The sequence below is a fragment of the Rattus norvegicus genome, chromosome 1, assembly GCF_021556685.1.
Source record: "Rattus norvegicus strain SHRSP/BbbUtx chromosome 1, alternate assembly SHRSP_T2T, whole genome shotgun sequence".
Classification (NCBI taxonomy): Eukaryota; Metazoa; Chordata; class Mammalia; order Rodentia; family Muridae; genus Rattus; species Rattus norvegicus.
The window spans coordinates 207274181-207300000 of record NC_141534.1 but is presented as its reverse complement, the minus strand read 5'-3'; the positions used below and the strand labels follow the sequence as shown (position 1 = coordinate 207300000).

Here is a 25820-nt window from a genome sequence, read left to right as displayed (position 1 = left end):
GTCCCATGCTGTTCCTGGGGTGAGTCCCATGGTGCTCCTGGGGTGAGTCCCATGCTGTTCCCGGGGTGAGTCCCATGGTGCTCCTGGGGTGAGTCTCATGCTGTTCCCGGGGTGAGTCCCATGCTGTTCCTGGGGTGAGTCCCATGGTGCTCCTGGGGTGAGTCCCATGGTGCTCCTGGGGTGAGTCCCATGCTGTTCCTGGGGTGAGTCCCATGGTGCTCCTGGGGTGAGTCCCATGGTGCTCCTGGGGTGAGTCCCATGCTGTTCCTGGGGTGAGTCCCATGCTGTTCCTGGGGTGAGTCCCATGGTGCTCCTGGGGTGAGTCCCATGCTGTTCCCGGGGTGAGTCCCATGGTGCTCCTGGGGTGAGTCTCATGCTGTTCCCGGGGTGAGTCCCATGCTGTTCCTGGGGTGAGTCCCATGGTGCTCCTGGGGTGAGTCCCATGGTGCTCCTGGGGTGAGTGTTCAACAGTGTAACCCCACCCAGTGAAGCTCACTCACACCCCAAATCCCAACTCCCCACAGACCCAGGCACCAAGAGTGCTCACCACACTTCCCCACAGGGGACAATCTTCATGAAGTCCCCTGACAAAGCTATTGGGGGAAGATAAAAGTGTCAGGGGACAGCTTTATTCATCCCCTTCCCCATGACTCAATGGACTGAAAAGAAGGATGGTCAAAAATGACGCCACGAGCGCAGTCACCTCTGCAGGGTGGTCTATCAGGGCTACGGACACGGGCAGGGATACCTTGAGGTTGACCTGTCTCGGGCTAGGACAGAGGTGTACAGGGTTTCCCCAGACTAACCTCATCCCACACTCAGCTTCCTAGGCTCGAATCTGGACAGTTCACCTCTCCCCCTCATAACTCATTCTTCCTCCTTCTGATTATGCTTCTACTCATAGGCCAGGAATATCCTCTCTATGCTCCTCACTTCACGTGTGTATTTCCTTCTTGTACACACACACCACACACACACACACACACACGCGCGCGCGCGCGCACGCACGCGCGCGCGCCCAAGTGCACAGAGAAATCTATGGCTCCAGAAATTGGGTCTGTCTGAACTTCACCTCACTCGAATCAGTCTTTGAGCTTAAACAAACGCGGCGCTTCCAGGAACACTCTGACAGGGCCTGATCCGTCATGGCGAACGAGACACGTGTCTTGCACTCATTTCTGAAGACCTGGCTGGACTCATACTATTTTTTATTAACAGAAGTGACGTGCACCACCAACAAGAAAGCTCCGTGCTGAGCAGTCAGGGAAGCTCAGGGCTGTCAGCCCACCAGTCCCGCAGGACACCTGCCTGAAGTGTGTGATGCTCTCTGGGGCTTTGAGACCTCATCAGGGTAAATGCTGTTCACTTCACAATGAAAGACATAAGCCTATTCAGGGGAGCATTGAGCATATTTTTAAGAAATGGCTTGTCAGGCGTGCAGTTCTGCTCTCCCCAACTTGGCACACTTGTGGGCACTTCTGTTCACACTCGGAGCTGTCCTGTGATGGTGGGCAATTGCTGGCAGCCTCTGAGTATGAACAAGTGTGTCCACTTTGGGTTAACTGGGGTGTCTTCCTTGAGGATAACGTGTGACCTGCTTTAGTAATTGTCATGTATTCTCAGTGTCGCAGGACGGAGTCTCCACCATTTTTACCAACTGACCAGAGCCCCGGAGGAAGAGCAGGGTAGTGACAGTTGATGACCACAGGGTTTTTGTTCACATCCTTGTCGATTTCTACCCTTAATAATATGTTGCCACACTCAGAACAAATGGCCCCTCCTCTGCCAGCGTCCTTAGTCATAGAACACTATCCTCTTGGTGTCATTCTAAGGTACATTGCACTCACTCTAAACTCACTTCTTTGCTTAGTGCCCATCATCACGAGGAAGCACCCAGCAAGGCCCCCATCCCTGTCTAGCCAGGTAGGAAGGTAGACAAAGCCTGGGGAAAGAGTAATCCCCAGCTAGAATACTCAGCCAGGGACAATTGCCCCTGGTCCTCCTCATCGTGGACATGGACAGCTGGGACTGCAGGGAGCCGTGGGCCAGGGCTTTGCACGAGGATGCCCACGAGAGACCTCCCCAAGCCGCTTAGAGTTTGACTGCTTTAGAAGGCACTGACTTTGGCAGCAACTGAACCTCTCACCAGCAGAAAGATACCTCCTCCAGAAAGCCCTCCAAGAGGGCTCGGCTCCTGACTGATGCATGCCAAGAGCTCCTCTGGAAACACACACACACACACACACACACACATACACACACACACATGCACGCACAAGCACACACTTTACCATTTCCCCCAGCTGATCCAATCCCATCCCTATACCACAGCAGTGATGGCCAGAGCATTAGCCTTAACACAAATCTTTTATCAGGCTCAGCAGTCAATTAGCTCATGTGGCACGTGGTCAGAACCCCTGGAGGCCCCCAGAGAGAGCTCATTACACTCGATTGCACATCTGTGCCTGAAAGGCCCCGGGGAATTAGCTCTGCACTGTGATTTACAGCATCTTCTCTTTGTCCTTCCCTGAAGGAGACACGATGCTTGAGCCCCCCTCCCAGAAGAGTTCACCTTGGGTGGCATGTGACGGTCTCCTAGAAAGCCGTAGCCTTCTCCACCTCCTGGCCTTTGCAGTCCTACAGCTCCTGGTGCAGGGCCCTTTTGTGACTTGGGCAATTCTGCTCCCTGGTTCCTACCTTGCTTCCCACTCGGGCTTCTAGCACACAACAAAGGGTGGGAGAGCCCAGGTGCCCAGCTTGCCTGGGTACAGCTATGGAGGAGCTAGGTCCAGGGCTCTCCAAAAGAGAAGAACCAGATAGTTTTCAACAAGCCACAGGAGTAAAAGGGGCTGGATACCCAAAGCCAGAGGGGAGAGGGCTGGCCCACGAGATGAGGTCAGAGCTCAGTTGTGTGTGGAACAAACCCTCATCTCACGACACACTCATGAGCATTCAACTGTGACCTCAGCAGAGTCATTAGCCATTGGTTCATCCAAGCTCCTTGAAGCTTGGTACCTGGTGGTGTCAGACCTGGTTTGGGACCGAAGAATCAACTGAATAGGGCCAAAGTCCAAACAGCAAGCATCCCAGAAATGTTGGAACCACCAAAGATTTTCATTCTCCCAGAGAAAAGCATCCATTGGGAGTGAGGGAAGCCTTTATACAGGCACCTTGTAGCAGCCACAGGGACCAGAAGATTAGAGTTCCCAGTGCTGCCAATGTAAGTCAGACACAGTGTGGATGTGAATACCCAGCATCATTCTTGGACACAATGAAGTGACTTCCTCCTAGCAGAGTTGAAGCTAAGCAAATGGAAGCTTTTTGATACTTCTGTACCAGAACTCACACGTCTTAGAAGCCACCTGCATCCTTGCCCCTGCCCTGACCATCAGCTGGGCCTGACCAGGGTCAGCAGAAGACATCGTAGGAGTCCTGGCCAGCCTCTTCTTTGCACACAGATAGAAACTTCCTGGTTCCTGGATGGCCCTTGGCTGTGTGGAGACACACAGAGGCAGTGTGCTGTACCACACACGTCCTTGAGAGGACCCTCCCACTCTCTGTGACTGTCTGACATTTGGCTCCTTGGTCATTGTTCAGGCCATGGCCTGGCACCACTTTAGCATCCTAGGCATCTTAGTGAGGTAGTCGTGAGATCTCTGCAGCCTCTTCCCCATCCACTGTCCGGCAGGACAAAGCTAACTCCCGAGCAAATCAGTTACCCTCTTTGAGGTCGCCCCCATGCACAGCCAAGCAGGCCTCTGTGAATGAGTCCTCTGGGAAGCCGAGAAGACATGGGGTCTTCTGCCCTGTCCTCGCCGTTGAGACAGTTTCTTCTCCCAGGACCTCAGTGAAAACATGATAAAGAAGAACTTCCCAGTCCAAGGTCTCCCCCCACCCTTTCTGGAAAGGCTGCTCCTGACAACCTGGACTGATCTGCATACCCAGAAAGCTGTAGGAAGACAGGCTTATGATAGAGACCAGCACCTCTCGCAGTTCATGTGCCTGGAAGAATGTGCCCCAGGCCCCCGCTGCTGCAGAACAGGCTCCTGGCAGCTGCTGGCAGCAGTTTCCTTCTGGAGAAGTGGAGTCAGTTCATGTAGAATCATGAAGGAAAGTGGATGACAAGATCTTCAGTTCATTACGTTTCCCTGAAGCTGCTCCATACATCAAAGCAGAAGGCTCATGGGGAAGAAAACTGGGGTAAGGTGGTGGATGGAGTGAGCCCAGGATGGGACTCATAGAACAGAGGATGCCTGGTCAAGTTCAGCAAAGCTGGATGGTCTGGAGAAAGAGCAGGGAGCCCTGGCCTCCATAGCCAAACTCAGAGGTCTCCCACTCCCCTGACAACTGGGTCCCTCCAGCCCTTCCTGCTGCCCTAGTGGCTTCCTGTCAAGAAGCAAGGGGCTGATTTTCATCCTGCCTCAGGCCCTATTTCTAGACTACATCCAGTTTCCTATTTTTTGAGCCCCATAGCAACACGTGTGCTATTCCAGAGGCCTCCCTCGGTGCCTGCCTCCCTGGCTCAGTTGAATACCAGGACCTTTTCCCAGCTCCTCCCAGAACCTCCCAGTTCCTCATCCTCCCCCCTCACTTCCCTTTCACCAAGGTAGGTAAGACCGAAGGTATCAGACGAAGCCTCCATATGATGTTTTGGTTTTGCAGTGAAACAGTGCCTTGTTTGTAGCCTCAGCTCTGGCTGCCCTAGTACTTGCAATGTAGACTAGGCTGGCCTTGAACTCACAATGATCCTCCTGCCTCCACCTCCTGGTTGCTGAGATTAAAGAGTTGGCTACCACTTCAGTCCCTGGAACCCTTTGGAACTCACTGTTCTGCCATAGAGTTTGCTTATTTAATAGCATTTATTCAGTCACAGAATACGCAGAACATGGGCTCTGCATCCACAAGGGTCCTAGAGTGGGCAGCAGGGACCCTAGACTGGTTCACACTAGCCTTTACTGGAAATGGTCAAAACAGATGGCAGCAATTGAGCAAGTGGGAGATGAAAGGTGCCCCAGGACCTCCACCCCCTCCCTCGGACCAACACCCTCCTCTCTTTCAGAGGCAGAGTCCTCTGCTGCTTCGGGCAGGGGTACGACACTAGAAGACACTAGAGGTCGCTGGAGAAAGGAGCATCCATTTTCCCAATATGTTGGCTTTCAGCAACCCCAGAACAATCTTCAAAAGTCCCAGAAACGGTAAAGGGCGCTCGCACGAGAGCGCACACCAGGTTAGTGGATCTTCACGTCTGGACCTTTGTACCTCATCTCTTTCCTTTTATCCCGAGCCAGATGAGTGCTGTCCCGGAGTATGGCATCTGTACTCAGTGATTGTCTTGTGCTGCCTTTTCTCCGCCTGCCAAGCAATCCCAGTCCCAAGTCTAGAACTGTTGAGTCACTCACAGACATTTTGAGAAGCGTTCACACCTGTGCAAAGGACAAAGCTACTGATGGGCTGCCAAGACAAGCGAGCCCAGGGCTGAGCAGCTGGAGCAGTGCTAGCCAACAGCTTTGAGGATTGGGGTTTCACTCACGGGTGAAGGCATAGTTAGTGTCCATAGTATCTAGGTGCCTGTCAAGTTTGCAAGTCACTGTGATAACCTGTCCCCTCCCACAAACCCTCTGACAAGGTGGCTTCTAGGAGACATCCTTTCACTCTAGGTGTCTCTCCCCTGATTCTCCCCACCCCGCACTACTCCTTAACAAAATTCCATTCACCCTTCCCATAGCGGATAGGCGACTAGGAAGGAAGCCATAGATAGGGCACTCACCCAGGGCAGGACCACTAGACACACAATGGTGCACAATAAATATACACAGACTAAGTGAAGTTCCGGGTGGAGAACAAACGGTCCTCCGACCCCAGCTAAGTTGATCTGTAGTCCTCCTCAATACAGATTTTCTTTAAAACCTGGAGATGGCGAACCTCTCCACAGCCACACCTGGAGGAGACCCCAGGATCGTACCTCCGTAGGCGGGAGGATCTAGCGTCCTTCTGACTAATTGGAGTTGGGGGAGGGGGAACGGAGCTCGAGGGGGACATCACCTTTGGCTCAACCCAGAGGGCAGAACCTGGGGGCCGCAGAAGGAGCTCCTGCAAGTGGGAACTCTGAGGAAGTGGCTGTTTAGCCTCTCTATTCTTGCTGACTGTGCTGGGAAAAGGAAATTTAGTGCTAGCCTTTTTAGGGACAGGAAATGTTCCCAACGCGCTAGGCAGGACGGAACGCCAGAAGAGAATGTCGCAACTCTATCCTTCAACCCGCACTCCCCCTTCATTCATCCGGTTTCCCTGAGTTTCTGATCCTAGGGAAAGCAAGACAATGAGTGTCCAGACAGAACGCTACACCTCTCTGGACTCTGTGGGTTTCAGATGCAGCCGGAGTGAGCCCGTTAGTGTACACAGATCCAGGGCCACTGGAAAAGAACAGGGAGCGAAGATCTCTGGATTGCCCAGATTTAAGGAGGTCTGGACACGCCTGCGAGAACAGCCAGGGTTCGAGCCCAGAATTGCGGCACTCCTTCCGCCTCATAGCCCGGGGCTCTGTAGCGTGTGAAAGGCTAGAGCACACCTACCCTGTCTCGCAGAGGACCCGCGCTCTTCCTAGTCGGTTCGTTTGTTCCCTGTCCGCTTGCCACGGTGAAGTGGGGGATTTCAGGACTTCTCACTCCGTCCCGCCTCGCATTTTCCCGCCCCACCCCCATGTTGCTCACAGCTCTGGGTCCCTCAAGAGCTGGAGTCCCTGGCCTCCCGCACTGTCTTCCGCGAGTCCAGAAAAGTCCATACTCTACCCAGGGGCTGTCCTCTCCATGGCCAGTTCCTCGGAGCACACGCGGTCATAATCGAGGTGGAGCGAAAACGAAGCCAGCGGCTGGTCTAAGGGATCCAGGAAAGCCCACCAGAGATCCTAGCTTAGAGGATCAGTAGCTTAGAGGTCCAGAGGGCGTTGTGCTCTGCGCTGGAGGGAACTGATCCTTAGCTCCGTTGCGGCTGCTCGCTGCTCGCTCCCAAATCGATCCTGAGAGTATAGACTCAGCCTAAGAAGCCAGTACACTGAAATCTCTAGGCGCTAGGGGCCACTGCGTACGGGAGGACGGGTGAGAATCACATGCGCAAGGTCTTTCAGATTCCAGATTGTGCAGAAGTCAGGGGCGACCACAGCACTTGATCCAGTTCCCGCCATAAAGTGCCTTTCCAAGCCTTGACCTAATGGACCCGTGGCGTAAAGACCCCGACACCAACTGTTAAAAAACGAAACTGAACTTCTAAGAGGACCAGCAGGAATGGACGTTAGGCCCCTACATGGAACCACAGGGATCACTTTCGTCCGTAAGACAAAAACCTTGGGGACCAGGGCAAAAGGGGAAGTCGTTATTAACAAACTGCAGAGGGCCTCTGCCTAGATCGCCAGGACAGGAAACAGTGGATTGTGTTCCCACAGGTTGTATCACAATCAGTACTAGGTATTATGAGATTAACAGTAATCACTACCCAAGAGGAGGAAAGAAATAAGCACCAGCGTGCTACTTTCTCGGATCCTGCCTCGCGCCGCTCTAGCCGGCTACAATCTCAGCAAATCTACGGAGTGAGAGGCCCCTGTACTAGAAAAGGAATTAGAGCCTAGTGGGCTCTACAGGCCGGTCTATAGCCTGTGCTCTGCCCTCTAGACCGCAAGCGCACACCTAGCTGAAGTCAGTGAGTGTGGGGATCCTTTCGTTTTGGTTCTTGAATTCCAAAACCGCTGCATTCTGGGCCTCCTCGCTGCCTGAACCCTCGCTCAGCCGCGAGCAGGAGCGTTCTGGTCCTGAGCTCAGCTGGGCTCCAGTAGCTTCCTCAGTGAATGCATAATAAGCATACAATTTCGAAGGGAAGGCCCGGCACCTCCCAGGTACCCCAAACCAACTTCAAGGATTTCAGAACTGCGAGGCAGGGCAGCATGCTGCAATAGGCTGTGCGTGCGTGTGGTAGTAGGGCCACCCGCCTTGCCCCATATTGCCTGGAGCCATCTGTTGGCGGATTTTGGCAGATCTGAGGGAGCCAAATCTATCTGGTCCCTAGACTCCACCCTTTTTCGTTCAGAATCCACCCAGAAAAGTGACACCCACAAATTCACAGCAGCCCTCAACACCACGAGCTGGGAAGGCTAAGAAGTTCCAGTACGGGTCCAGGATGGAGTCTCCTGACTTGTGGCGTCCCGCCGTCCCAGGCTCTTCCCCGAACTAAGCATACTAAGCTTGAGCTTGCGGAGCGGATCTTGAAATCTACATTCTTTCGGTCGATAAAATATGTTCTCGTATTTTTTCCTGATTTTCCCATTAAAACCTTTGCCTAACTAAACTCCCATCCAACGGGATTTATTTCATCTCTAGGGAGATAAATCAGGGGGCAAATTTACAGCCCCGGAGGCACCTGCCTCGCTAATGGGCCCTTCATGGAGTGCATGGCCCGCGGGGGCGCGCGCAGACGGGCCGGACGCTGGCCAATGGCCTGGTCGCCAGTGCCTACAGCCAATCAGCGTGCGCGCCGCGCCCAGGCCCCGCGGTTATCAGTGCGTCCATCCCGCGCGGTGCGGCTCCGACCTGCCCCGGAGCCACCACCGCAGCCGCCCCTAATATCCCTGCCTTCTTTCTCTCTGACCGCCGCCCATTCAGCGCAGCAGCCGTCGGTCCTCTCGCTTTCCCGTGAGGGCCGTCGGCGTCCGCTTGAAACGCGTTACACGCATCCCAGTGCAACCGGCGCCCATCGGCGCCGCGCGCAAACTTCCCGAGCCGGCGGGAGCGGGCGGTGGCAGCGGGGCCCGGATGGGCGCCAGGATCGGAGGCGGCGGCGCCCATGGACGCTAACCGCCCGGGCGCGTTTGTGCTGAGCAGCGCGCCTTTAGCCGCGCTGCACAACATGGCTGAGATGAAGACGTCGCTGTTTCCCTACGCGCTGCAGGGCCCGGCGGGCTTCAAGACACCGGCCCTAGGCAGCCTTGGCGCGCAGTTGCCTCTAGGCACTCCGCACGGCATCAGCGACATCCTGGGACGGCCTGTGGGAGCAGCGGGTGGCGGCCTCCTGGGAAGTCTGCCCCGTCTCAACGGGCTCGCCTCGTCCGCAGGTGTCTACTTCGGGCCCGCAGCTGCGGTGGCTCGGGGCTACCCCAAGCCGCTGGCGGAACTGCCTGGGCGCCCGCCCATCTTCTGGCCCGGGGTGGTGCAGGGCTCTCCCTGGAGGGACCCGCGCCTGGCCGGCTCGGGTAAGTGGCCCGCACGGGATTCGGTAAGGACAGGGGGCTGGGCGCGGGCCTCGGACTGCGCTCACCCGCTCTTCTTCGCAGCCCAAGCCGGCGGGGTCCTGGATAAGGATGGCAAGAAGAAACACTCGCGGCCGACTTTCTCTGGCCAGCAGATCTTCGCGCTGGAGAAGACTTTCGAGCAGACCAAGTACTTGGCAGGCCCAGAGCGCGCGCGGCTTGCCTACTCTCTGGGCATGACCGAGAGCCAGGTGAAGGTGAGCTCGAAATGGGCCGGGGTCCAGCAGTATTGAGGCGGGGCCCGGAGTCCGTGTCCTGCGAACCGCGGGCGAGCGGCGGTTCGGCTGAGGCCGGACCGCGGAAAGCGCTGGCTCCAGGCGGGTCCGGAGTGCTAGTCGGGTGAGGGGAGCCTCGGTGCCCGCTTGATGATCCCTCCCCCAAACTCCCCAGGTGTGGTTCCAGAATCGGCGGACCAAGTGGCGCAAGCGGCACGCGGCAGAGATGGCGTCGGCTAAAAAGAAGCAGGACTCGGATGCCGAGAAGCTGAAGGTGGGTGGCTCAGACGCGGAGGATGATGACGAGTACAACCGGCCCCTGGACCCCAACTCCGATGACGAGAAGATCACGCGGCTTCTCAAAAAGCACAAACCCTCGAACTTGGCGCTTGTTAGCCCGTGTGGCGGCAGCGCGGGGGACGCCTTGTGAGGACGCGGCCAGGCCGGAGAACCCCGAGAACTGGGACTCGCGGCATACCCCGACGCCAGCCGCCCAGCCGCAGTGTGTATATATATTTTTACAGAATAAGTTATAAAGCGGACGTTGGCGCGGCCTCGGCGTGAGGCGCGGAGTGCGGGGTTTGGGCCGATCACTTTGTATAATCAATAAATTATTTAACACGTCCGCGTCGGAGCCGTGGCTCCCAAGGCTGCACATCGTCTTTCTTCCGTACGAAGCTGGCACCAGCGGGCGGGCAGGATCCTGCAGACCCCACCTAGCCTGTTCTCTGTGGGCGCCAGAGCCTGGCGCAGGGGGGCGCGACAGTGCTTGATGACGACCTGGGGCCCGTGTGCACATTTGGTTCAGAGGTTGAGCGCATGGTGGCGGTCCCAGAGCGCACGGTGATGGCAGCTTACAGGAGCACAGTGGTAGTGAGACTGAGGATGACCAGGCCATGAGAAGGCACCTTCAGCCGCCCCGAGGAAGGGAAGGACACCGCAGCTCAGTGCTTGGAGGAGCCAGGCCAGCAGGAAACTCGGTGGAAGAGACCCCAAAGCAGGTATGATTTCTATTTTCGTGCAGATCTTTTAACACATTTGAAGGGTAACCCAAAGTTCAGCAAGGCTTGTCCTATTGCAAGCAGCTAGCACCCTCACACTATTTCTTTTAAAAGTATTTTTCTTTTTCTCTTGGGGCAATAAGTGTGCTCTTACTATGCATCCATGTCCGGGTTGGGGCCAAATCAGCACTGTTCTACCATAGGTAGTGTTGTCGGTGATACTTTGTAATAATTATCCTGTTTAGTCAGAATTCTAAAGGTTTTGGATATAATTAATTACTAAACTGTGGTAATAAGGCCCGAGTGGGCTCTGCACCCTCGCTGGCTGTCAGTCTTAGACTTTTATTAGTACAAAGCAGGGTTTTAAGCAGGGCTGCAGAAATCATGTGAATCCTGCCCAAGCGCTCACAGTCTTCAGCCTGTGTCAGCAGCCCTGACACCCACCACTGGTTTCTCAGAGGACTGACAGGAGGCCCCTCAGCCAGGGTCACTTCTACCTGAGCTAAACCCATAGGTAAGACCAGTGGCTTATGCCCAGGCAGCTAAGCGCCTGGTACCCTCTCCATCCTAGGACCTTTCAGGGCACAAAACCCCATCTTTAGCCTCATACAAGTCTACTCCACACTCCACAACTGCACCTTAAAGCAGTGAACGCAATGTGCAACTTCCACATTAAGCTAATCATGACAAGACTTCTCTCTGTAGGGCATTTAAAAATATTTATTGGAACCATGAAAGCTTAACTCTTTGTCTTTTGTGCAGTGACTCTAGTACCGAAGTCAAATGCTCCTTTTGAGTCACTGGCTTTCTTTAAAAGGAAACAAGGTTTTTATTTTCCCTCCTTAAATGGGGCAATGTGTTGGTTCTGTGTGGTTTCTCAGCCAAAGTTCAGAGCAGAGAAATTTTGATAAAGGTTTTGAGCAAAGCAAAAGAAAAGCTTTTGTTTCATTCATTTAAAAGTGTGAGGGAATAGCCCTTTTCCACTACAATAAAAAAAAATGTCCTGGAGGTGATTTTTCTGAGGGCTTGGTGCCCTGTGGCAGAACGGGACTCTGAAATTCCCAGAATCAGAATGGGCCAGAGCAAACAGGGCACAAAGGAGGCCGCTCCTGGCACTTAGCATTTCAAAGGCACGGGAGAAGGAAGCAAGAAGACAAAGCAGCAGGAACTGTTTTCACCATGATCAATTTTATTGCTTAGGAACCGAGCAGTCACTTCCAGAGGCCTTCGAAGGAAGGACCCACAGCTGGAACCCACGGAGGACAACCGCTTCGGACATGGCACATTGGCAAGCAGCGACCATGGCAGTCACAGACCCGACCCTGGCATCAAGGACACAGGCTGGCCTTGAGTGATTTCTAGGGAAACCGACGTTAACTCGCGCCTCCGCCCCATCCAGGAACTGTAGTGTTCAGAAGTAAATCAATAAAAGCACGCTGTGTTTCCTCAGCAGGCTCCGCAGGCACCTTCCGCGGTTCTCAGTGCTGGGTGCGAGTCCGGCACAGGCTGTGCCCAGCATCACCGTCGCTTTTCTGCCGGGTTTACACACAGCCCATGCTAGAAGCAATCTGTGGGAAGTGGACGAGGCTACTTCTAATTCTCCCACAAGATTATGGTTTTAATGTAGGCTACTTGGCACCATAAAACGGTAACAAAAGACAGACAAAACGGTTTACAAAATTCTTAAAAGGTACACCCAGGCTAGCTATAAACTTCACATTCAGTTCTTAATATTACACAGAAAAAGGCAGAAGAGTGACAAGCTGCTAGTCCAGGCATACCACAGGGCCCCTCGCCCTGGGCAAGTGCTAGGTCTTGTCTCAGGAACAGGTGCTGACTGCTGATGGACTCGCCATTCAACTAGACTGCGGTTCTGCCTGCTCAGGACACTCGTGCACTCATACTGGAAAGTATATTCAGCATAAGTTTTGGTAAGATTTATAAATTATTTTTAAAAAGTATATATTTATATGTATTTATATATAAAAATGGAAAGCAGCTGCAGTGTGATTCTCACGCCACGTAACATGGCAGGAGAGTCAGACCTCGGGGCCTCGGGCTTGAGCACAGGGCAGTCTTGCTGCCTGGGCTAGTGCCCGGCACATTCCTCCTGGCAGAGAGGGACGCTGGACACCTGGGGCTCTAAATGGAGAAGCTTCCTCCACAGACAATCATTAAAAATGGAAAACTGTGAAGTCTAAAATACAGGCGCTCTGCTGTCTGTTAGAGTTTTGGCAATAGGACTGTGGCTTGATTAAACCCAATATGTCTACAATGTCACGTGACAGACACGACAGTGAGGTATGTGAGGCTTTCCGGAGGTCCGGAGGCTGAAGCGAAGTGTGGGGCCGGCCTTCTAGCAGGTGATGCTTGGGCGGTTCCGATGCAGCTGTTAGGAGGATGAGTTCGATACACTGCTACAGGGAGGTCTCTCGAGGATCCTCTCATGGCGCTGGCACCTCTTCCCTGGAGTGGAATTAGTAATTTGTTAAAGGATCAAACACACTGGGAAAAGCTGCAGAAAGGAGAGCAAGGAGGAGCCATATTTACCACCACGTCACTGCACGACACAACACTTGTGTACATGGGCGTGAGGTTTACCTGCCCCGGGTGCGATTCGGAAGGCCAGGAACACCGGCTGCAGTGGGAGAAAAGGGGAAGGTCAGCATGCCCCGGTTGCTGCCCGCCCACCGCTGGGACTCTGGGCCCTGATGTCTCCTGAGCATCTGGAACTGAGTCCAGAGGCATAAAGGCCAGTTGTGTACAAAGCTCAGGCTGTCAGTTAGCCTGCAGCTGGGAACTGAGGCTGGGCCATGAAAGGACCCATATAACCTCTTTGAGCTTGTAAGGAGGGTAGGCCTCCAGACAGTTATCAGTGTAAGGAACTATAGAGAAAGGACCAAACGCCAAGGGCCATATGCACCCATGACTAGCGTACGTACTGTCCCTAGCTCAGAGCCCTGGGCTATGGAGGATGTGGACTTATCTAATTTGGCCAGGATCTGTCACCTGGCCTCAGTATCACTGGAGACTGTGGCCACTCTGAGGTTAGGGGTGGTCATCTGTATATGGTCAGTGCACACCTGGTCCGTGAGACATGCATCACCACACTCTCACAGATGTGAGCTCAGCACAGGAAGGCCAGGGACACAGTCCCAGTGTCTACTGAAGCAGCAGCTGATCATCACCAAGACATGATGTCTGTCTTATACACTGTGACATTTTCTTCGGTTATGACTGATAATTTTTCTCATGCTTACCACCCACCCATCCTTTGGTAATTTATTAAAGCTAAATTAACTCAGATCAACGTTGCTTGCTTAGTAAAGCCAGTGTAAAGAAGTTGCCTACCACTCCCTCCCCACCCACAGGGGTTCAGTCCTTGGGCCCCAGAAACACTGCACAAGTCACCTTGTGGTCTCCCATGCAGACGTTAGGCCCGATGTGGTCGTAGGTGGCAACCTTCTCCTCGCTCTCTGACTGGAAGCAAACAGAGAGAGGGGGGTGTAGGAAGGCTGAGGCAATCTGCAGTCCTGCCAGGAGGGACAGGCAGGGGCTTCAGGGTATCCTTGGGATCAGAGAGGTTGAAGGAAGGCCTGGGGGCCTTACTACATCTCAGCATGTGGCTGGCTCTTCTGCTGAGAGGAACCCTGCTTCTAGAGAAGACGGGGGCATGTCAGCCTAGAGGTCAGGACTCCCCAGGCCTCCTGTGCCTACCCACTAGTCAGCACAGAGCCCCAGGCCCTGCAGTTAGTGCCCTCCGAGCTTCCTTTTAAGGGCAAGCCCTCATGTGAGTAGCTCATCGGTTTCCCATTTCTCCTATTTACACCTGCTTCTGAAAGCCTGCTTTATTAACCTAGAGCATGCTGTGTAAAGCCACCTATGCATATTAATTAACTGCTCCAAGCACTTCCTGGCAGACCCCTGGCTTTGGGTTTGAAGACAGAGGTTTTGTCAATGCTAATCAGTCAGTCAAGTCTGACCAGTCTGGAGTTTTATACCTGCAGATGAAACATCTATGACGATAAAGCTAAAACTGACTTATATTTAATGCAGTAGGAAGCTTAAGGTCAGATTTACTTTCCAGCATGGTCGCCTGCCAGAAAGTATGAAAACATAACCTTCAGCACCACATGCATGAACACTCGCCCATCTTTCAGGAGCATGTGGCCGACTCCTCGGAAGTGGGGAAACATCCATCAAACGCTGCATGGTAAATTACAAAGGCAGCATGAATTCGTGGGTTTTCAGCTGCATAGTCTTTGGACAGATAAACAAATTACAGAGGGGCTCAGACAGGACGCAGGCACAGCTCACTGAGCATTCGTCACCGAGGCTCGCAGGCACCCTGCCGCCTGGTGTTTTAGGACTCAGGAAGCAGAACAGAACATGATGAGGGCAGCAGCGCATGGCATGATGGATGGTACTGGGGAGCTACCTGAGGTGCTCTGGGGTGGCTCACTGTGGCACGAGACTCCAGCCCTGCAGGCACAAACCCCTGAAGGTCCTATTCTCAATGATAGAGGACAGGGCGTGGTCTGCCACTGTGGCTCTGAAGTAGGCATGCCGGGTCTGGAGATCCATAGATGTGAGGGCGCATTCCCTTCAGGAGCTGTAGATAGGCCCACATGGCCTCACAGGTTCCTGGCAGCCTTCTGATCACTAACTTAAGTGCACTTATCTTAGGGACTTTACCATAAGCTCCACTTTTTATAATCTTAACTGGTGGATGACATAATTTCTTCTGTCTACCTCAGTCCCGAGGAGAGGCTGAGGCTGCCTAATTCTTTTACTTTTGTCTCAAGAGGGCCAATGAGCAGGCCCAGGTCACAGACAATGTCGCTTCAGGTTCCCAAGTGGGCTTTCCTCAGAGACAGCATCGAACTGGGGCACATGCCCCATTCATGAGGCTAGAAGGTAGAGTTGTGTGTCAAGACTGCTGCTTCTGGCCAACATCCTTTCTCAGTTCTGGCATTCCTGCCTGAAAACCCCTCTCCACGGCCAGGGCCTGAACACCATCTGTACCCAGCATGCTCTGGAGTGCGGTTGTGAAAAGTCTAGCATCTGGGGGGCAGAGCCTTAGGTATCGGATGGCAGGCCTATCCCACAAGCTGGAAAGGGGTTCTTGAGGAGTATGTGTGTGTGTGACACAGGGACAGCCTGCAGCAGCTCATGAGAACTACGATGCAATCTAGGGGTATGGTGAAGGTGGGAACCCACAAGAGGGGCTCCCCTCCCCATCACAGCTGCAGCAGTAGGGATGGAGCAGCAGAGCACACACACATCCCAGCCTCCTGTTGGCAGCCAAGGGCCCACAGCCCAGTCTAACTGTGGCTATACATATACTGTTCCACTCACTGCTCCTGCATGGGTCTGCCCTTTTCACTGTTAGATCTGCATGGATGGGGCTGAGAGATAAGTCAGTTGATGACACTTTTTGAAATATGCAATTTACATATAAAATCTGGAAACTGAAAATAATAGGAAATCTGAAAACCCTCCCTTCATCTGGTCCTGCTGGGCACAGCTGTTAACTGTTCTTGCTTTACATAGCTTGTGGGTGCTCCCATGAACCCCCACAAGAGTTCCACAGAACACCACACAATAACTAACTGTTAGACCTTGCTGTGACCAGGGTCTTTGTGCTTCTAGAGAGATGACAGTGCAACTGCCTGTACCTAAGTGCTAGCTGAGAGGTGACTAAGTACTTCTCTTCTACTCATCTTACAATCAGCCAATCAACTTAGTGCTCTATGTAAATGTCCCCAGGCTGGGTGGTCCCTTCCTTGGTTAGCCCGTGGTTCCCTCTTACCTTAAGAACCAGCTCCTTGGCAGACAAGGACATGAGGATTCGATCACACCAAGCGGGGCATCTCGTGTTCATGTACTGTTCTCCCTGGCTGGAGTCCTCACTGTATGGGTAGCTGTGGAGACACAGGAACAAAGTGTTAACTACACTTGGGCTTCAGCAGTCCTCCAACTCTGAAGGAAAGGGTGTGCTGCTATCCAGGAAAGAATGCACATAGAGAGGTTTCTAGAATATAAAGCCTAACTTGAATGGTAAGTGTTCCCATCAAAATTAGTTCTCCCTGCATGCACCTATGTATTGCATGAGTCAGGCTGGCTGGTTTGTATATATCCCTTATTTATGCAGAGGCCTCTGTGCTCAAGGTGCGAGTTTGTGGAGAGGCCACCTGCCTCGTGTACCTGTCATCCTAGGAGACCTATCAACTCAGCATCCCTGTACAACCCCACTATACACGGCACACTTGCTGGACTGTGCTGCAGAATGAACTCCATGTAGGCCTGGCTTGGAGAGAGCCCTTTCCAGCATAGCTTCACTCTACATGGTTTTCGGACCATAAGACTCTCTGTCAAAGTGCACTGTGTTTCCTCAGGTCAGTCACAGAGCACCGTGCTTATGTTCATGTGCTTCTGCCGACTTCAGCTGAACAGAGAGTGACTTACATTCCATCCTGCAGCTGTCAGGTCACCTACCAGCTGGTGACTGTGGGAAGGGGCTCATGCTACCAACAGGCCTGGCCCCACTCCCACTGCCCTCAGAGAGCTGAGGCGCTTAGTACCTCTCCAGACCTCAACCAGCTAAAGCTGGCAGATGCCATGAGACGCGTGTGTCCTTCACAGAGACCATGGCTTTGTGGCCCATGTTTCTCAGAGGATTATCACTTGATTAAATTTACCTCAAATTAGGCTATAAAGCAAAGCCTTTGTAATTCATTCATGTAACATTATCACTTTAAAGAGTAAAAATCTCCCACACTTTTTTTCAGAAAAAGCAAATGTCCAATTTGTACACTGGTGACAATGACCTTGTTCAAGCACTCCTCAGTCCACCCAATGGGCTGTGAGTGAGAGGGGGCACCTCACTGTAAGCACAGACATCAGCATGCCCACTCTGAGCAGGTTGTAGACTGCAAGATGGGACCACATGGTCTTCCTGGCAGAAGGTCACCTGTTCTCAGTCCCTGCACTGCTTTTAATGTTGGACACACTGCACAGCAAAGGCATTAGCATCAAAGGCAACCTAGCCCAGGAGCATGTGTATCACAGGAGTCTCACTGAGGACACATCAAGGATGACCTTGAACTCCCAATCCTCCTGCCTCTACTTCCCAGTTGTTGGGACAGGAAGTGTGCATCATCATGCCCTGTTCTTAGCTCTTACAAGTCATCATCTTATGTCTGACAAGAGCTCTGACACAATTCCCAAACACAGGTCACTGTCCCTGGACACCCTGCTGTCCTGGAGACCTTGCTGGATGCTCTACCACTAGTCCAGGCACAGAGTCTAGTGGAAACACTAAGCTCTAGGTCTGGGGATTATAGGTTACTTCCCAGTGAGTCTGTAGATGTGAGAGTTTGTCTCTCAGGCACAGTGAATACCAGGAGAGCTTGTGTAGACCTGTAAAGCCAGGACCGTTAAGAGGCAAGGAAGAGCCCTCTGTCAGTGGGGGTGGGACCTGTAGTCACTGATTAGACCAGGCTCCTCCATGAGTTACAGAACAGCTGGAGAGACAGAGATTGGGCATCACCCCCGACTGCCTACACTTATCAAACTTGAGTTCCATGTTCCCTTGGATCCTATGGGTCTCAAGGCAAACTCTAGCTGCTACAAGGGAGTGCCTTCAACTCCATAGCCTGAGGTGTTCTTCAATACTCAACGTGTAAAAGCAGGAAGTTCTGATCCAGGTAGGCCTGGGGAGGCCAACATGGGGTCTGTAGTCTTTCCACCTTCTTAGGGGCTTCTCAGCTGAATGTAAGGTCTGCATGAGGCTGATTAATGCTGGCAGGGCTGTGCACGCAGACTTATCTGGAAGCAAACCCAAAAGGGTGGGAGGAAGGGCAAACCTGCCCTATCTCAGCTCTCTACAGCTCCCGGAATATTCGTCATAATTAATTGCAGTGCTGATAAAATTAACAATTGTCCACCTGTGCTGCCTCCACGCTGCCTCTCTTCCTATTCGCCCCTCAAACTCTGTCAGGATGTGGGCAGTGGCCCTTTGCTGGCTGTTTGCTTGCAGCCTGGCTCCTGTGACAAGGCTAGGCCCAAGATCTGGGCAGGCCAGGCTTGGATAGTGTTGCCATGGCCCCCATGACCACACTGTGGGAAGCACAAAGCCTGTTGTGTTTGAGAGTCCTAGGGTGCAGGCCTCGGGTGGTAGGGAGAGGAAGCCAGTGTGATTCATGCCTTTGCTTCAATTCTTGGCCCTTCTTGGACCAGGGGAAAACAAGCTAAAGGAAGTCGTTAGGTAGCACTGAGGCAGTCCTCAGAGTAGGGAGAGCTATGCCAGGCAGGGGCCTCTCTGCTTCCACCTAGCAGAAGGTCACCTGTTCTCAGTCCCTGCACTGCTTTTAATGTTGGACACACAGCACAGCAAAGGCAGTAGCGTTGAGGACAACTTAGCTCTGTCGTCTGTGTACCACAGAGCCTCACTGAGAACACATCTGCATGCACAGAGGTTTGGAGACACAGTGAATAGATATTCGGTTTCAAAGACACCAGCTGCTATTAAATGCCTGAAACAGGAGTGGTAAGTGAGACTACAGCCAAAGAAAATGAATGGGGCATCTCGAATCATGGCAACTGTGAAATGCCATGCTTAAGTAGAAGACCCTAGCAGCTGAGGTACCCGGGATGGCCTGGTGGCCGGATGTCAGAGGCTGGAGCCTGCCCCAGCTCCCTTTGCTATGGTTTCAGGAGCAGCTTGCTCAGGATGGTTGTAGAGGACCACAGGTCGCAGGCATGGATTCTCTGTCTGTTGGTTCACTGACTGTCCCATGCTGCATGTACTCTGTGAACCAGGACCCAGTGATAGACCAGTTCCATGGCTTCCTTGCTTCCTGACTATGTTCCAAATGATAAATATAAGACTTGTTTCTAGATTTTTGGCAAATGTAACCAATGCTACTTCTAATGCTGAACCTACTGGAGGTGAAACATCCATGTTATAAACATAGGTGTTCTTTAAAAACATTGACCTTATGTTATTTGTTTGCTGAGAGTGGAGCTCTTCCAATCCAGTGTTCTCTGAGTAACCCAAAATCTAATCTGTATAGCACTTGAACTGCCCCTTCAAGTTAAGCTTCGTATTGGGCAAAGTGCACACAGGACAGAAATTCATCAGACGATCCCACCGAAGGTGGACAATACAAAGCGGGTGCATCAGTAGGTCTAGCTGGTGAAGTGCACACAGCTCAGATAGCAGAGGTTAGGTTCCTCAAGACACAGTAAGAGCTTAGGAAGTAGAAGTGAAGACAAGTGAACACTCCGTGATAAGGCAGAGCCCTGGAAGGGGGGTGGGGCTGCATGTGGCAGCCTCATGCCTACCCAGTGTGGCCTGTGCCCTCGAGGATGCACAGAAGCTGCCTGGTTTCTGACACATGCAACCTGGGTGCTCAGGAACACCTTGTTCTGCATGAGGGTAGTCACATCTCAAACAGTCGGCAAGCCTCACACAGGTTCCTGACCACTTAGCCATAGGAAACAGAGCTGAGGTAGGAGCTCTAGACCTCGGGAGCTGCTTTTGGAGGTAAGCAGAGCCAGTCACTCACAGTGGCTCTGGGGTCAGTAGAGCCAGCATATATTTTACATTCACTCTACCCTCTAGGCATCATGGTAATGGGAATGCAGGGACTCTGGGAAGCCCCAGGGTAGTTGTATGTCCAGTGGTCAGACCTTAGGCCTAAGAGGTGGCACTAGTCCTTCAACAAGTGGGTACAGTTCTGAGGAGGTCCCGGGGCTTTCTTCAAGGGTACAAAGTGTGTGATGGTGGAGTTATGGCCTTCCTGTATACTTGCCTGTCATACCTGGTGAAGAGATGTAGGGAGAGGCCTAGGATGAGAAAGCTCATAGGGAGAACAGATGCTTCAGCCATTGCTGTCTCCCAGGAAGGCTCCTCCCAGCTCACATGAGAGCTTCTCCAGATAACTCCTGCCTACAGAACAGCGCCACAGGAGAGCGCGTGTTCTCACGCTCCTCAGGCAGAATCTTTAGGTGCACTTCTCTGCAACAAGTGCAGTGAGTTCTGGATGTACAGGCTGAAGTCCCAAGTGTGTCCATCAGTGAGACACTGCTTTGTTAGCAGCTGTGCACGTGTACAATCAGAACATGTGCCTATTCACATAATGTGCATTCATGAATTTACCCCTTATATCTAAACCCTGAACATGCCCCTCTGTATACACACCCACAATTTACACACTCGTTCACATATGTGCACACCTATACACAGGCCCTGAGAGTATCCAGATGTACTGACATATGTGTACATATACACACAGGGGTGCACAAATGTAAATGCTCATGTTCCAACACAAAGGTGTTGCACACGTGGACATTCTGTATATGCATATACAATACTTTACACATATACAAATAGTTATACATACATCCTGCACACCACATATTCAAACCCTCATAGTATGTGCATATGTACATCTATGGGCAAATATGAACACCAATGATTTCTCTGCACCCATCATCACCTATGCATATCTGCACGCACCTACACACACACACACACACACACACACACACACACCTACTTTTGTGCATACAGTATGCCTAAGGCTAACTTTCTCCTTTTTTTCATTTTGAGACATGGTCTCACTATGTCACTGTGTAGCCCTGGCTGTCTGGAGCTCCCTGTGTAGACCTAGCTGGCTTCAAACTAGATTGGACTTCCTCTGATTCTCAACCACTGGGATTAATGGTGTGCTTCATCATAGCAGGCCAAGACTATCTACTTCTAGCCTAGGAGTACACCCAGTACTTACCAGGCCACACACCACACTTCAACCCCCAGCTCCTTCCAGCTCACACTCTTGCTTATTCCTTCTCCACTGGAATGGCTCTCCAAAGCACACATGACAACACAACAGGGACTATAAATTGTTTGGTGTTATAGGGCCTTTGAGACAGGGTCTCCATGTATGCTCGAGGATGGCCTCCACCTCCTGATCTTCCCAGGTAGCCAAGACTACAGTCATGTGCTACCACTCTCAGCCTGCCATGGTTTAAAAACACAGTAGAGCCAAAGGGAGAAGGAACAGCACTGCTTCCTGGGCAGTGTCCCGGGAGGTGGTAGTGGAGGACATTGTGTACCTCCTGAATTGTCTCAGGAGCCTTCTGTTGAAGCCCATGACAAAGATGCATGCTATAACTGGAGAAGAAAGTGGACCCGGCAATACACTGGATGTAGCAGTTCAGTTTGGACCATCTCTCCTCTCCTCCACTTGAATGCTGTTTCTATATAGAGTGGGATATCTGTAAGACCAGACAACAAGCGCCTGGTGATGCCTCCCATGTGCTCAGTGTACACATTAGGATGATGGCGGATGGCTCCTACTTCATTACTGGCCTTCTACTGGATGGCTATTAGATAGAGGCCATTGTCACCTTCTCAGCCAGAAGGACATGTGAACTCTCTTCTCAGCTTTGAATGTGACTCTCATTAAAGAAGCTCTGCTTTTGAGAGCTCATATTATTTGCCTGCTCTACCCTAACATCTGGGACGCTACCTTCTTTGAAGACCACTCTCCTTAGTTGCCTCAGAACATCCCTATAGCAAGTCACATCACAAACTCAGTTCAGCAGTAAGAAGACTATGGTCACCTCAGGGGCACTCTGGCACTCTGCTGTACTAACCAACCTCTCCTGTGGCTACTCCTGGGGACTGTGCTGCACACACCTCTTCCTAGACATCTCTGAATGCACAGATGGATCCTGATGCAGGATCCTTTCCTGTTTGTGTAAAAGATTCTGCTGTAAAAATCCACTGCTGCCTCTGTTCCCTACTCAGAGGAACTTATCCTGACAAGCAGGCTGGAAGGAATGGACCTTCAGAGGCCTTCAGAGTCACCTTCCTGAGCTCATCATGCAGGGCCCCTTCTTGGTAACACAATATTCAATTGACGAAAACATGTTGGTGTGTCAAGATGGCTTCAAATCTGTGAGAGATGACGGCTGCTCCTGTCAGGTGGGGAAAGCAGGTCTCTTGCCATGTTGCTCAGGTTTAGACTACTCTGGATTTTCAGCCTAGTTGAGTCCTGTCCTGTACCTTTGGTGTGCAGGTGACTTTCAAGACTATAACACTGAGAGGAAAATCTCAAGACAAGTGCTAACTTCAGTCCACAAGTCTTGAGGGGGCAGGCCTGTCTTCATCCCACCCACTGTAGACCCTAGGCCTCTTAACTCTTGGTCATATGGGTCCCATTTCCACCAATACCCATGATTCACTGGGGATATTCAGAGTGTTTAAGAGACACATGAGTGTCAGCATAGGTCCCTCAATGTTTGACAGGATGTACTTAGAAAGTCACTTTGTTGCTCACAACTGTGATGCAGGGTTCCACTGGTTAGCACTGGGCTGCGCTGCAGGGCCCGGTACCCTGGTCAGAGTTTCATGAGGTAACCTCCTTGAGCCCTGCTGCTTGGAGCCAGTGTGCAAGTGTCCAGGACCTTGACCTGAGCACTAGCCAGATGTCTGGGAGTTACTAGGCCTGTGGCTCCTGCTTCTCCATCCCTGAAACTCTGTCCAGCTCCTCACCTTAGTCTTCCAGGTCAGGGGGCTATGGTTGGCAGCTGAAAAGGGAAGAGCGGTAGGAGTCCAGGTCTGTAAGGAGTGGGCTCCCCACTGCCATGCTTGATCACATACAATCCAGGTCTGTGTAGGAGTGGGCTCCCCACTGCCATGTTTGATCATATACAGTGTGCACAGCAATGGAGTGGCACTAGCAGAGAGGATAGAAACTGTCTGTATATGGGATGTAGGACCCTCCTTCTGAGGAAAAGATCCCCGGTATTTCCCACCAGACAGGTGTGAAATGGGCAGTATGACTGAATGGACAGAACAGCTCAGTTTGTTGGAAAGTGCCCTCCCCACTTTAGGTCAGAAGACTTGGGATCTGACACAGCCAAAGGGCTGGAAGAAAGAACACCCACAGCGACTGAAAGCTTTTGCCTGCAACACCCCTTATCCTCAGGAGCCACCTTCTGTACACTGCTGTGAGGAAGACGCAAAGGCCAAGAGGCAAAGCAGAGGATGGTGGGTAAATCTGCAATTTTGGTCCATCACATACCACACACTGCTTTCTGTTAGGCCTTTGCCCTTCCTTTACACCACAGCACTCTGAGGCCCTGGATATCTGAAGGGAACCAGTGCTATTGGATATCAAGATTCCAGGAGAACCAGAGTGAACCACTTCAGAACTCCCCCAGGGAAGCCAAGTGAGTCTCAAGACCTCCAGAGATCCTCAGCGTGCTGCCCGCAAAACCAACACCTGAAAAGCTATGACTTTGTTTTTGTTTTGTTTTGGTTTTGTTTTCACTTTGGAAAGGGGTCTTTAAAAAATAGAATTGTTTATTACTCACAGTTAACTCTTTTCTTCAAGCCATGGAAATGATACGGGGAGGTATAATTCACATACGTGTGCATGCAGACAGATGCACAGAACACAAGTCCACATGTGCAGACAGACATGCAAAGATGCCATGGTGACATACACAGGTGCTTATGTACACAGGGCACAAACCTGCAGACATGTGTGCAATACTCATTCTTAGAGACACATGTACACACATGCACATGGATGTACACACCAGCACTGACACACAGGCACACCCGAGGAGGTCGCTAGGAAGGCTGCCTGCTTCAGCAGGTGCAGGGCCCTTACCTGGGGGGGAATGAGATGTCCAGTTCATACAGTCTGTCCTTAAAGACAGACAACTCCTTGTCAAATTCCAAGAGCTAAAGAAAAAGAAAGAGAACAGAATCACTTGTTTTCCTCCCTAGAAGATGGGGTGGCGGTGGGGTCTGTGTGTACCTGGGTTACGGGTAAATTCCTAAAAAACAGAATGACAACCATCCAGTGTGACCTTACCCTCCTCAGAGACCAAGATCCATTGCCACCAAGACTCAGAGTACCAGCCTGGCTCTACCACCCAGTTGCCTCTGCTGTAAGAAGTGCAAGAACAGAGCTTAGGCTGCCTGGCCCTGCTCTCATGAGACACGGGAAGACTCCCCAAGAAGTATGCATCCCCTGAATGGGGGCCCGGCAGTCCTTTCCAGAGAGAGGAAAAGTGTCCGGTGCTGAGTGTGGTCCTCAGAGTAAGCAAGATCAACTCAGTGCGCCACAAACTGCAGCTGAGGCTGCACACTGCTGAGAGGAACACTGGCTTCCTCATACACAGGAGGTAGCAGACAGCCTGGCTCCCTCAGGACGCTTCCACCAGAGTATTGTGCCTGCTGGAAGGTGAGGTCCCACCAGCCATGACTGTCCGGTCACCATGAACACCCTGTGGGATACTATCCATTAATCATGTCCTAGCCCACAGCTGTGTGTAGCTGTGGCATAACGCTGGGGCTCCCCTCAAAACCACACCGTGTCTTCATTTCTTCCTTCCTCCTCATCTATCATTCTTGAACGTGCAATTACCAGCATGTGTACACTGTAATTACTTGTGTGCCAGCCTGCTACCTGCCCACTGGTGTGGCCCTCCTGCCTGTGTGCTCCTCTCAGAGCTGCTTTCATCAGAGCAGCACCAGGCTGGGCCCCACTCCTATCAACCAGAGTGACTTTGAACTGGTTAAGGGTCAAGTCAAGAGCAGCTGAAATCCCCCTCTGAGGTGATACTGTTTATGGGGGAGGAATAAAGGGTAAGCCACCACTCTAGACAGTCTCCTTATTTAATGTCATAATCTCAGAGCCATGTGGTGGCATACTGGATATGCAGACTCAAGCCAGAGGTCCTCAGACCCTGTCTGGCATGGCTCCGAAACTGGCTTCTGTCTGGCACTACTTTGATCTTGAGCAAATGAACAAAAGAGGAAGAAACATGGTTGTTTAGAGCTGTTGTTTATGTAAGTCAGGAGCCAGTGTCCCCCAAAGGTCAAGGTGGAAGCCTGAGGCAGCTCAAAGTTAGAATGTACCACAAGAAACAGGAGCAGTGGACCAAAGCACAGAGGTAACTGCTAACAGCAGTTTTAGGAAGTGTGGGTAGAACATAACATCCCACTCTCCTAAACAACTCTTCTCTACGCTTACTGGGAAATTTTAAGGAGGACATGCAATCTCAAAGGAGCTTCTGAATGGCCTCCTGAGAGGGAACTGCCTCTACTCTTCATGAGTGACTAATTGCTTCTGACTGCTGGGGTTCTGGACGGCCTACTGCCTTTCCATGAGTTATATGCCGACTTCTTCAGGTTAGTGTAAGATTTCCTCTTCCGACTTGAAGCAATGCTGTTTTACTCGGTGTCTGAACTTTCAATTCTTCCAGCTCAGGATTCACTGCTTC

General features: G+C 52.1%; 2 protein-coding genes across 6 annotated transcripts in view; one reads left to right on the top strand and one right to left on the bottom strand.

Moving 5' to 3' along the window:
- Window positions 1-8527: 8527 nt before the first annotated feature.
- Window positions 8528-12450, top strand: Nkx6-2 (NK6 homeobox 2). 2 transcript variants are annotated; one of them, XM_087561138.1, is made up of 4 exons: window positions 8528-9232; window positions 9314-9486; window positions 9680-10505; window positions 11706-12450. In XM_087561138.1, exons 1-3 carry the CDS (start codon window positions 8827-8829, stop codon window positions 9932-9934), a joined length of 834 nt encoding a protein of 277 aa, XP_087417264.1. In that variant the 5' UTR covers window positions 8528-8826; the 3' UTR covers window positions 9935-10505; window positions 11706-12450.
- Inpp5a (inositol polyphosphate-5-phosphatase A) overlaps window positions 11675-25820 on the bottom strand; it is a 184426-nt gene continuing 170280 nt past the window's right edge. For 2 of the 4 annotated variants that reach the window (XM_087577269.1, XM_087577271.1), the window contains exons 12-16: window positions 24200-24273; window positions 16318-16429; window positions 13917-13985; window positions 13107-13143; window positions 11675-12971 (exon numbers count right to left, since the gene is read on the bottom strand). In XM_087577269.1, the coding sequence (XP_087433395.1) occupies window positions 12898-12971; window positions 13107-13143; window positions 13917-13985; window positions 16318-16429; window positions 24200-24273 (366 nt within the window). In that variant the 3' untranslated portion in view covers window positions 11675-12897. 4 annotated transcript variants of the gene reach the window in all.